Below are 12,906 nucleotides of genomic sequence, written 5' to 3'. Positions count from 1 at the left end.
AGCAAAATGTGAAAAATGAAAAAAGTTATTACTCTTGCTATCAACTATTTGTGCCCACTCAAAATCCATACTGAAACTTAATCCTCAATGTGATGATATCTGGAGGTGGAGCCTTTTGGAAGTGATTTGTTGTTGCTGTGTAGTCACTAAGTCATGTCCAATTCTTTGTGACCCCATGGACTGTAGCCCACCAAGCTCCTCTGTTCATGGTATTTTCCAGGCAAGAATATTGGAGTGGGTTGCCATTTTGTTCTCCAGGGGATCTTCCTGACCCAGGGATTGAACCCACATCTCCTGCATTGGCAAACAGATTCTTTACTGCTAAACCACCAGGAAACCCTGGGAAGTGATTAGATCACCCTTATGAATGGGATTAGTGCCCTGATATAAGAGACCTCAGAGTACTCCTTTGCCCCTTCTGCCATGTGTGGACATAGTAAGAAGACATGAACCAGGCAGCAAGCCCTCATCAGATATCAAAACTGTAGGCACCTTGATCTTAGAATCTCCAGCCTCCAGAACTGTAAGAAATAAATTTCTGCTGTTTGCAAGCCATCTACTTTATGATATTATTATATCACATCAGCTCAAACTAACACAGTTACAAAGGAACACAACAAAATCAAAACATTATGAAGAATTCTATCTTTTAGCTAATTGAGAAGCTGGCCAGGATGTCCTTTCAAAACATTAACCTAATCTATTCTAACCACATAAAAGAAATGGCAACTATGTGATGGGATGCAGGTGTTAACTAACACTATGGTGGTAATCATTTTGCAATACATAAGTGTATTAAAGCAATATGTTGTATACTTTATAACTATACAATGTTATATGTCAATTATAGCAATAAAGTTGGGAGAAAAACTGCAATCTAGAAGAAATGAAGGAAGGGGCAAAATGGAAAGAGAGGCTAGAAACTGGTCAAGAAGGAACTGAGGTGAATATACTAATGATTTTCAGCAACCAGGGCTTTAACATTTTATACAATATTTACCAACGTGTTAGATAATTAGACACCTGTTAAGCAGTTGTACTTGCTACTTTACTGCTAGTTAATCTACTTTTATACCCAGAGGTAATGTCAGACAGGTAATAATCTGGGTTTTAAAACAATTTATAGGTACAGCTTTCTCTGGGAATAGAAATATTTTGGAAAATGTTTATTGGAACTAGTCCTTGGAATTAACAGTAAAGTACTCTAGAGCTTGGTAGAATCTACAATTTTAAAATTGTCTCTAAATGTACCTTGTAGATTTTGTCTCTGGAAGATCTCTTACAAATGTTTCATAATAATCTCACAAACATTTGAAATGTGTTTTGTCAACAGAGGTCCATCTAGTCAAGGCTATGGTTTTTCCGGTGGTCATGTATGGATGTGAGAGTTGAACTATAAAGAAAGCTGAGCGCAGAAGAATTGATGCTTTTGAACTGTGGTGTTGGAGAAGACTCTTGAGAGTCCCTTGGACTGCAAGGAGATCCAACCAGTCCATCCTAAAGGAGATCAGTGCTGGGTGTTCTTTGGAAGGACTGATGTTGAAGCTGAAACTCCAGTACTTTGGCTACCTAATGCGAAGAGCTCATTCATTGGAAAAGACTCTGATGCTGGGAGGGATTGGGGGCAGGAGGAGAAGCGGACGACAGAGGATGAGATGGTTGGATGGCATCACCGATTCAATGGACATGAGTTTGGATGGACTCCGGGAGTTGGTGATGGACAGGGAGGCCTGGCGTGCTGTGGTTCATGGGGTCGCAGAGTCTGACACGACTGAGCGACTGAACTGAACTGAATTGTCTTTTGCTCTTTATTTATTTATTCTAAAAAGCCCTAATCTCTTTGACTATTCCAAAAAAGACTAAAGTTTCATCTCTTCAATCATTTGTGTTCTTTTCCAAAATCCTTTTCCCATTACTTTATGTTTTAAATGTTTACTGAACACCAACTACATGACACGCACTGTGCTGAATGTTGGGGATACAATGGAGCAGAGAGGAAATATTTGCATGCATCTTTTAAAATATGCAAGCTAAAAGTCAGGTCCTATTCTATAATGTTAAGAGTTCACTCAGGTTAAGCTGACATCTTCCTGGTTTTTGTGTATTATACTCCTGACACTATATTTTAATATTACAATATGCTTACTCTTAAATATTAAACTTATCTACATTATTTTCCATTCCTAAAAGGTAAATTTTTTTGCCCAGCTTTATTCACTTGAATAAATTCTCAATTTCACAATCTGAAGATTGATTGCAAACTATTGGTAACAGAAATGCCTGCTGCTGCTGCTAAGTCGCTTCAGTTGTGTCCGACTCTGTGCGACCCCATAGACGGCAGCCTGTCAGGCTCCCCCGTCCCTGGGATTCTCCAGGCAAGAACACTGGAGTGGGTTGCCATTTCCTTCTCCAATGCATGAAACTGAAAAGTGAAAGTGAAGTTGCTCAGTTGTGTCTGACTCTTAGTGACCCCATGGACTGCAGACTACCAGGCTCCTCCATCCATGGGATTTTCCAGGCAAGAGTACTGGAATGGGGTGCCATTGCCTTCTCCGACAGAACTGCCTAAATAGCTTTAAGGAAAAAAAAAAACAAAAAACAGAACTTTGTCTTCTGAATCAAGTCTTGAGCGATCAGTCATATTTAAGAAAAAAGGTAAATCACTGGTAAAACAATGAAATCTAAAGATAATTAAACTGTAACTTACATAATTTGTTTAAATGAATAATATATGGAACTAAAAATGTGTTTGACTTCCCAATTAATTATGTATTTGAATCTTCCTATCAGCTGTCTATAAAAAATATACACGCATGCCTGTGTGCTAGGTCGCTCAGTCATGTCTGCCTCTTTGCAACCCTGTGGACTGTAGCCCACCAGACTCCTCTGTCCGTGGGATTTTCCAGGCAAGAATACTGGAGTGGGTTGTCATTTTCTCCTCCAAGGGATCTTCCTAACCCAGGAATCAAATCCACATTTTCTGCATTGACAGTTGGATTCTTTACCACTGAGCCACCTGGGAAGCATAAAATATGTACCAACCTGTATATTTTAATTTTTCAAAAGTAGTATTTTTAAGTCATAGTCAACACATAGCACACTTCTTAAAAGATCCAAGAAATTTCTTGATGAAATGTAATTCCACAAGTATCACAAGTACCTTTTTAACATGATGAATGAAAAAGCCACCTGTGTAACCTATTGTTCTCTTAATGACATTTAACAAAAAGCTTTCTAAAAATCACAGTTAGGGACCATCAGGTGTGCCTACCACTATGGCTCGATATGAAAATACTGGGTTTTTTGTTTGGGGGTTTTTTTGCTCTACATGCTAACTACAATATAACAAAGATGTTAATAATGTTAACAAATATAAAGTAACAAAAATGGGTGGGTGGATAAAATTAGTGTAACAGAAGCTTCAAAAATTGGTGCCTTCTGATATCTAGTATCAATCTCCTCCATTCTGTATAAACTAGTAGCTTGCATTTACTTGGTTCTCACTACATGCCCACTAACATTCTACACAGCTAATGAATCCACACAACCACCCAATGAACTAGGTACTATTAGCCCAGTTTACTGACGAGGATACAGAGCGGCTTCCCAGAGCAACTTCCCCTGTGGACAGCTAGTACGTGGTAGACCCAGGATTTGTATCTCAGCTGGCTCCAGCACCTGCACTCTTAACAGTGTATATAAAGAATCAATTTCTCAACAACAAAAAAAGGTAAATAAACAGATCCATAGATACCAATAGATGGATAGATCCAAATATATCTACACAAATAGTTATATCTATATGCAGTATACAGGAAAATATGCACACCCAGAGAACAGAGTGATATACAGGTATCATCCATCACATTCAAATATGAAGACAATGATTATTTGCAGACTATGGAGCAACTGCTTGCATGACCAACTGTCCTTACCAAACCAGAGAGCATTTTCTAATTTGCTGTGTTCAATTCATTTCCTAGGGGAAATTGCCACACTAAGAGAAAACATTCCACAGCTGTCCTGTCTGCTCAGGCAGTTATGCCAGGTTTGATGTGGCTGAGGGCAGAGCCAGACAGGGAGGAGCATGGTGAATTCCGGCCAGCAGTTCAGAAGTTGAGTACGTTGCCTGGGCAAATTCCTTGTGTGGCAGCTCTTTCAGCACCATCAGCTATAGCTGCAAATTTATTGATTTATTTGCTTATTCGATGGACTGGAAGTAAAAACTAGTCTTATTTGATCACAGCAAACCAAAAGTCTGTTCAAAAATGGAAAATGGGACTTGCCTGGTGGTGGAGTGCATGAGAAGCTGCCTGCCAGTGCAGGGGACAAGGGTCCGATCCCAGGTCTGGGAAGAGCCCACATGGTGCGGGGCAGCTAAGCCAGGGCAGCACAGCTACTAAGCCCACGTGCTGTAACTCCTGATGCCCAGGCACCTAGAGCTTGCACTCTGCAACAAGAGAAGCCGCCACAACGAGCAGCATGCGCGCCGCAGCAAAGAGTAGCCCCCGCTCACCTCAACTAGAGAAAGCTCGCATGCAGCCACAAAGATTCAGCTCAACCAAGAATTAAAAATGCCAAAAAAAAAAAAGGACAATGTTCGAAAACATATTAGAGGTAAAAATCTGGCAGACTGAGATGACATTTTTGCAGAAGAAAACATGTTTGTAGGTAGAAGTCTAAACACAAAACATTGGAGAACGCTGTATTCAGTCTCAGGATTTCAAACATAATCATATACAACTGATCTTATCCAGGGTACTTTACAATGTACGTTCAAAAATGTTAATATCCTGTAATAGAAAATGTGAACACTACCCTAGAGAACATGTTTGCTGATGACGGCGATGCTACTTACCTCTTCTGCTGTCCAGAAGGATGCCTGTGCCTGCTTATACATTTTCCAAATGTCAGGGTACTGGATTGGGAAGATGACAAATCGACGAGAACTCTTTCTTAGGAGCGGCTCTTCATCTGACTCTGCTCCATTTTCATTGGGATCTGAAGATAACCTCTTTGAAAAATAAAGTACAAACACCCGTTTTATGTAGAGATTCCCCTTTATTCACATCTAACACACGTCGGGGAGAGTTAGGGAGACAGCACAGTTTGGGAGCCAGTCTCCCCAGCTCGAATCCTTACTGTGACCTGGTAGCTGGTCAATGGTGTTTGCTTAAGTGAGTGGCTCTAGGAAGTTCCTTAACTTCTCTGAGTCTCAGTTTCCTCATCAGTAAAATAACACTTGCCTTAGAGATTAATTTTGATGATAAAAAGGCTTTAAACAGAGCCTGGTGCATAATAATCACTCAAAATATTATTGCCGTTATTGTTACTCTGAGGATAAGTATAAAAAACTAGAGCCATAAATGTCACGGGGGGCAAATTTCTAAAGTTGTGGACAAAATGTCCCTTCAGTGCCTCTCACCGAGACAGAATGCTGGCATGAATGCTGCTGCTGCTGAGTCGCTTCAGTCGTGTCCAGCCCTGTGCAAGCCCAGAGACGGCAGCCCACCAGGCTCCACCGTCCCTGGGATTCTCCAGGCAAGAACACTGGAGTGGGTTGCCATTTCCTTCTCCAATGCATGAAACTGAAAAGTGAAAGTGAAGTCGCTCAGTCGTGTTCAACTGTTTGCCACCCCATGGACTGCAGCCTCCCAGGCTCCTCCGTCCATGGGATTTTCCAGGCAAGAGTACTCTGGAGGAGGTTGCCATTGCCTTCTCTGGCTGGCATGAACAGGCTACTATTATAAGCTGCTTTTTAATTTTAAAGTTTTCTTGTCTAACCTTAACTGAAATATTATCATACTCATCTGAAAACTCTTTACCAACAACTTAGCAGTCTTTGTCTGAACCTTCCCATGTACCAATTGGTTTTTGCTGTTTACATGTTAACATTTCTGTATGGCATATGGTCTCACTGGGACTGTCTCAAAGCTTTGTGGGATAAAGAAACACATACCTAAATGCATACTGCTTGGAAAGAGGATGGCACTCTAAAAGGGGAAAAATGCCATATACATACATACATACATATATGTATATATATTAATAGTCAGCAAGAATGGAGACCAGTTTTTTACATATTGTGGTATTTCGAGAGTACTGTGTCAAGTAAACATTAGTTTCCCCGGTGGCTCAGCAGTAAAAAATCCACCTGCAATGCAGGAGCTGCAGGAGGCAGGTTCAGCCCCTGGGTCAGGAAGATCCCCTGGAGGAGGGCATGGCCACGCACTCCAGTATTCTTGCCTGGAGAATCCCATGGACAGAGGACCCTATGGGCTACAGTCCATAGGGTCGCAGTCAGACACAACTGAAGCAACTTAACACCCGTGCACAAGTAAGTGAATAGACTGTTAATCTCTGTTTATCCTGTGCTCTGATTATTGGATACCTTTAGATTTTAAAAAATTTAACATAAGACCACAATATATCAGTGAAATAATTTAAAACTATTCAAATCAAGCCTCCTCTGAGTACCCTCACAAACCCCTCCCCTCAGCACACCAAAGGCCTTGATTATATGCCTAAGATAGCATATAGCTCACTGCAATTTAATTATCTGTCTACCGTTTCCTCTAGACTCTACTTCTTAACAGTAAAAAACAGATTTATACTTGTGGAATCCTTAAAGCTTAGCATACAGTTTGGCATTTATTCAATATTCATTCCACAAATATTTAAGTAAATTTCTAAAACGGAAGTGGTCAAGTTTTTTGTTTATTTGTGCCACCATTGAGGACTTTGCTCAAAACTATAACTTGTACTCAACTTCTGGAATCAAGATTACCAGAAGTATCAATAACCTCAGATATGCTGATGACACCCCCCTTACGGCAGGAAGTGAAGAAGAACTAGAGAGCCACTTGATGAAAGTGAAAGAGGAGAGTGAAAATGTTGGCTTAAAGCTCAACGTTCATAAAACTAAGATCACGGCATCTGGTCCCATCACTTCATGACAAATAGATGGGGAAACAGTGGCTGACTTTACTTTTTAGGGCTCCAAAGTCACTGCAGATGGTGATTGCAGCCATGAAATTAAAAGACGCTTACTCCTTGGAAGGAAAGTTATGACCAACCTAGACAACATGTTAAAAAGCAGAGACATTACTTTGCCAACAAAGGTCTGTCTTTTCAAGACCATGGTTTTTCCATATGGATGTGAGAGTTGAACTACAAAGAAAGCTGAGCACCGAAAAATTGATGCTTTTGAACTGTGGTGTTGGAGAAGACTCTTGAGAGTCCCTTGGACTGCAAGGAGATCCAACCAGTCCATCCTAAAGGAGATCAGTCCTGAGTGTTCATTGGAAGGACTGATGTTGAGGCTAAAACTCCAATACTTTGGCCACCTGATGTGAAGAGATGATTCATTTGAAAAGACCCTGATGCTGGGAAAGATTGAGGGCAGGAGGAGAAGGGGACGACAGAGGATGAGATGGTTGGATGGCATCACTGACTCAATGGACATGAGCTTGGGTAAACTCTGGGAGTTGGTGATGAACAGGGAGGCCTGGAGTGGTGCAGTCCATGGGGTCGCAAAGAGTCAGACACGACTGAGTGACTGAACTGAACTGAGGACTTTGCAATCTCAAAAAAGCTGTAAGATTCTGAGACACTGCAGTTCCAGGCTCCATAACAGGAGGACACATAAGAGCACGTCCCCTAGGTCTGGCACTGAGGCTGCTTTTGAACTGACACCACACAGATGTTTTATATACATTTACTCTGCTTCATCTGTACAACAAGTTAGTCAAATAGTTATAGTATTCTGATTTTACAGATGAGAAAACTAAATCTTGAAGTAGGTAAATAACATATCCAGGATTCCACAACTGGTAACTGGCAGACATAAGATTAGAACTGAGATAGGTCGGAATTCAAAGCCTTGCCTTAAACTACATCTCTGTATGTATGGATGGCAGCTAGATTAGGGCCAGTGTGACGTGAAAGTGTTAGTCCTTCAGTTGTGTCCGACTCTTTGCAACCCCATGTTCTGTATGTATCCCGGCAGGCTCCTCTGTCCATGGAATTCTCCAGGCAAGAATACTGGAGTGGGTAGTCGTTCCCTTCTCCAGGGGGTCTTCCTGACCCAGGGATCGAGCTCAGGTCTCCTGCACTGCAGGCAGATTCTTAACCATTTAAAAACCTGAATTCAAAACAGTGAGATAAACTAAAGTTAAAAAGAGTGCATGCATGCTCACTCAGTGGTGTCCATCTCTTTGTGACCCCATGGACTGCTGCCCACCAGCCTCCTCCATCCATGGGATTTTCCAGGCAAGAATACTGGAGTGGGTTGCCATTTCTTCCTCCAGGGGATCTTCCCCACCCAGGGATTGAACCTGTGTCTCCTGCATTTTCTGCACTGGCAGGTGGATTCTTTACCACTGAGCCATACCCTAAAAAGAGTATACACTACAATTAACCCTTGTGCAACACAGGTTTGAAACACATAGGTCCACTTATCTGTGGATTTTTTTAATAATAATAACAATACTATTCCATCTGCAGTTGATTGAATCAGTAGATGCAGAACAGTGGATACAGAATGCCAACCGAAAAGTTATATCAGGATTTTCAACTGCCAAAAGTCAGTGCCCCAACCCCCCTGTTATTCAAGGACCAATTGTACCGTTTCCTGCTAAACAAATGGTACTGATGTAACTAAAGCAGTCAATCTTAAAGGAAATCAACCCTGAATATTCATTGGAAGGACTGATGCTGAACTGCCAATATTTGGCCACCTGATGCGAAGAGCCGACTTATTGGAGAAGACTCTGATGCTGGCAAAGATAGAGGGAAGGAAGAGAAGGGGGTGACAGAGGACGAGATGGTTGGATGGCATCATCGACTCAATGGACATGGGTTTGAGCAAACTCCTGGAGATGGTGAAGGACACAGAAGCCTGGCATGCTGCAGTCCATGGGGTCGCAAAGAGTTGGACACAACTGAGCAACTGAACAATAACAACAGCTGATGTAACTAGTGGACTGACAGGAGGACATCATCAAATATGACTTTAGGAAAAAGTAAAAATAAAAATGAGTTCATTAGAAATAGAGTTGAAAGAACCAAAGTGATTTGAAGCTGGTGAAAACCAGCCAAACTGATAAGGCTTAAAGCAGTGGTTTTTAACTGGTACAAATAGCATAAAACTCAAAATAGAGTAAAACGTTCTCAGAATGCATTCGCCTTCCCCTTCACCAGATTAAAGTCACCATGTATAATGAGATCATGAAGTATGTTGTTGAGGAGGATGTGTTTCCCAGGTGAATGATAAGACAGTAAAGATGAGATTAAAAATCAGCATTTTGGACACTGCTACCTCTACATCAGATCATGAAGTAAACCAAATGACCATATTTCACTCCACAGTGTATATTATAGTACAAAACTGTGTTCACTTACAGTAAGCACTTAATATTATTATTCATGCTTTCAGGCAAGTCATTTAATCTGATCATCATCACCTGTAAATTAAAGACTAACATTTGTCCTACTTGTTTAAAAGGAATGTTATAAGGATCAGAGGAGCTAATATAAATAAAAGTACTTTGCATATTCTCAAGTGTTACAAACTTTTTAAATTGTTATTGTGTTACTATTAACTCTTGGGATGTTTCTGGCCTTAGAAAGGTGGTCTTCTATAATTCATGAAGTAATTAGAAAATTGCTGGAAAGGGTTAAAAAGTGAGCTATTCAAATCCCAATTTCAAAGGTTGGGATCTGCAGTCAATGAATATTTCAAACTTATCTTGGCCCACATTGTTCTTCCTTGAGCTCTTGTAGACTGCACTTGCTTTCATCACCACTACGCAGCATTTTGAGATGGTTTTGCATTTCTCTTTTTGTTATGTGTTTTGTCCCGGGGGTACAGGTCTATACGCAGAGCGAGACTTCTTTACTTTCACTGTTTGCTGTGTGCACCATACTGACAATTGGGAATGACATCATAAGCAGCAACCCTTTGACACCAAGCACCCTTGCTCTGAATGGAGTTTGAAAATGCTGATAATTGATCAACATCTGGATCTGCAAAAACTGCTGACGACAACTATCTTTAAATGATGTTCAAATGAAAGTCACATTTGAATACATATATTCGTCCTGTTCCATCATGGTAATATGTGGATTGTTAAGAAGCCGAATTAGGAGGCTATTGGGAAAGATCCTGCCTTGTGAAGAGAGGGGCTTTAACAAACACAGACCTTAGAACTGGGCTAGAGATGATAATACTGCTTATTTTCCTGATGATAAAAATCCACACACATTTTAAAATACTGTCAAGAGGATCATATATCCCCAAATTCTAGGCTCTCCAGGGTACCCTCTGTGGATGTGGGCTAAGAACTCATATCTTAGGAGTAAAGAACAATATGAGAAAAGTCATGATGGCATGGGCCATTTTTAAGAACTGGAAAACTTTCTAAATGTGGGGGACAATGGAAGAAAATAAAACCAGAAGAAGGCAGAAAACACTTCACAATTTTTCCAAGTGTGCTCTGAAGAACCGTGTGGTCTCTCTAATGTCAGAAAGTGCTCAGCACCGGAGAATAACTGAATAAATCAGACAAAAACTCTTGCTTCTCACATTACATGCTTAACAAGAATTTCATCTGAATAAACACCCCCACCAACCCAAGTCATTAACAACAGTAAGAAGTTAACAAACACGAAAGCTTTTAAAAATCAATTTGATCAATAAAGAAGATAAGGGGCTCAGTTTCAAGACATCAAGAAGGAAGCTGAAAATATAACACTATGGTAGGTAGAGCACGCTCTCCACTCCTCTCTCAGGGCGTGAAGATCCTATTAGTAGTTGCCAAGAGGATGGATGCGATTATTCAGGGAGAAGATACAAAGCAGCAGCACAGCTGAGAGCACAGACCAGGGATTGCAGGTATTTCTCCTGACAGAGACGGAGCAGGTGGAAGAGGCAGCTGGGATTAAAAGCGACAGAAACGGCCATAAAGCAAAGGCAGAGGCGACCTGACTCGGCTAAAGCAAAGGATCAAGATGAGATGAAGAGGAATTCCCTAAAGTATCCACTTTATGGGTATCAATGGGACTAAGGCATTAGGAATTTCCTGGGTCAAAGATTTTCAAACATCTGGGGGAGCTAGGAGGCTCAGACTTCAACTCTTCCCACTTGCCCCCAGCCCCAGGTGCTGGCATTCATTGTGGTGCACAGTTTAAAATCAATCCTATGGAGAGTCATGGAAAGTTTCTGAGTAGGAATTAATATGAACACGGGTACCATGAGAAAGAGAAATTGAATATCCATGTGTAGGCTGAATTAGAAAAGAGAAAATCCTAGGTTTTGGTAGCAATGATAGTGTCCATTTCAGAGGTGGAAATGACAGCCTGAATTAAGATGTAGTGGTTAACATGAAAAAGCTGCTTTGCCAGGGCAAAGAGCTGGGCAGTTTGGTGCAGGAATTAAGACCCTTTGGGGAGTATTTATTTGAGGGAAGTGGCATGCAGGCATAGGTTTACTGATGGATTAATTTGGCAGTGGTAAACAGGATTGGACAGCTGGTAAGACTGAAAGTAGACAACTAATTTGTTGTAACTGCTGTTTGCAAATGCTCAAGTGAGGAAAACGTGAAACAGTTTCTCATAAGCATTCCTTGGTAACTTTCCACTGTCTTTTTCAGAATGGTGCTTCCTGATTCTGGACACCTGGTCCCAAGAAGTGCCAGGACATGCGAGGGCAGCCATCTGGGTTAAGACTCCCCAGCTAGCATTCACCCTGCACTGATCTAGACTGGCATTCTACACAGCCCCTTCCTCCCATCCACCTCCAATTACACTACTTTCATTTGCTGGCCTTCAACTCTCTCTTTCTCCTTGGGTGAAGTAGAATGTTTGGATGCTGTCAGAGTTATACACTATTCGTAGGTGTTTTCATTTTCATTTTCCTATTCCCACCAAATCTGACAAAACAGGTGTACTACTGGTCCAGGAGTGAGAACTTGGTTTTAAACTTGAGTTGTATGGTCCTGGGCATATCATTTTGAAAACAGGGACTATCAGTTAGATTAATGATAGTTAATTTGGGGAAACTATCAAAATTTTGGACCCCCTTTCTCTAGAAATTCACAGCTGCACATATAAAACCTACACACTTCAGGAGATTCATAAACCCCCTTCAAGCTCATCTATAAATTCTTCAAGACAGTGTTCTTAAAATATGTGTCCCATGACCCAGTGGTTAAGACTGTGCTTCCACTGCAGGGGACACATGTTTGACCCCTGGTAGGAGTAGTTTCACATGCTGCTTGGCATACCCAAAACAAAACTGTGTACCAGGATCATCTGAAGTGCTTGTTAAAAATGCAGTCCCAAACCCATCCCAAGAGACTTTGATTCACTATATCTGGGGCGTAGACCCAGATATTTACATTTCTCACAACATTTTCCAGGTGATTCTGATGCAGGTGGCCCAAGCTGCAACAATATATCTATAGAAATAAAGTACTTAAGGCATCCTTGCATCTCAAGTTAAAAACTGTGAAACAGGTGCTCACTGAACTTCACTCTAGATCTAAAGTTCTGCCTCTGTCTTTGTGGGTCTGTACCAAGATAGGGGTAACAAAAATTAACTTCCAGGTCTTAAGTCTGAACTGTTGGAGCTACCACCACAAACAAAAATATCTGAATTGTCCCATTAGAGTAGGACAATGTTTGTTTCAAAAGAGGAAGAGAAAGTTTGAGGTCTATTTACAATTTGCTAGTTACTAAATGTTTACAGAGTCAAAATAAAGTAAAATCCCAAATCTGGAATCTACAACTTTCTGAAGAAATGTAAGAATCTCTGTGAATCTGAGAGCTGAATCTCTGTGAGCTGAAACTCTATTAAAAATAATCAAAGATACCACACACAGCAATAGGTTTAGAAGTGTTTACAAC

At 41.0% G+C, this 12,906-nt stretch overlaps 1 protein-coding gene across 6 annotated transcripts in view; it reads right to left on the bottom strand.

The window, feature by feature from the left end:
- Window positions 1–12,906, bottom strand: part of RRM2B (ribonucleotide reductase regulatory TP53 inducible subunit M2B) — a 36,315-nt gene that overhangs the window by 21,928 nt on the left and 1,481 nt on the right. For all 6 annotated transcript variants that reach the window (XM_069601139.1, XM_069601140.1, XM_069601141.1 and 3 more), the window contains exon 2: window positions 4,859–5,014. In XM_069601139.1, the coding sequence (XP_069457240.1) occupies window positions 4,859–5,014 (156 nt within the window). The remainder of the gene's footprint in view (window positions 1–4,858; window positions 5,015–12,906) is intronic.

The sequence above is a fragment of the Ovis canadensis genome, chromosome 9 (genome assembly GCF_042477335.2).
Source record: "Ovis canadensis isolate MfBH-ARS-UI-01 breed Bighorn chromosome 9, ARS-UI_OviCan_v2, whole genome shotgun sequence".
NCBI lineage: Eukaryota > Metazoa > Chordata > Mammalia > Artiodactyla > Bovidae > Ovis > Ovis canadensis.
This window is presented reverse-complemented; position numbering and strand designations above follow the sequence as displayed.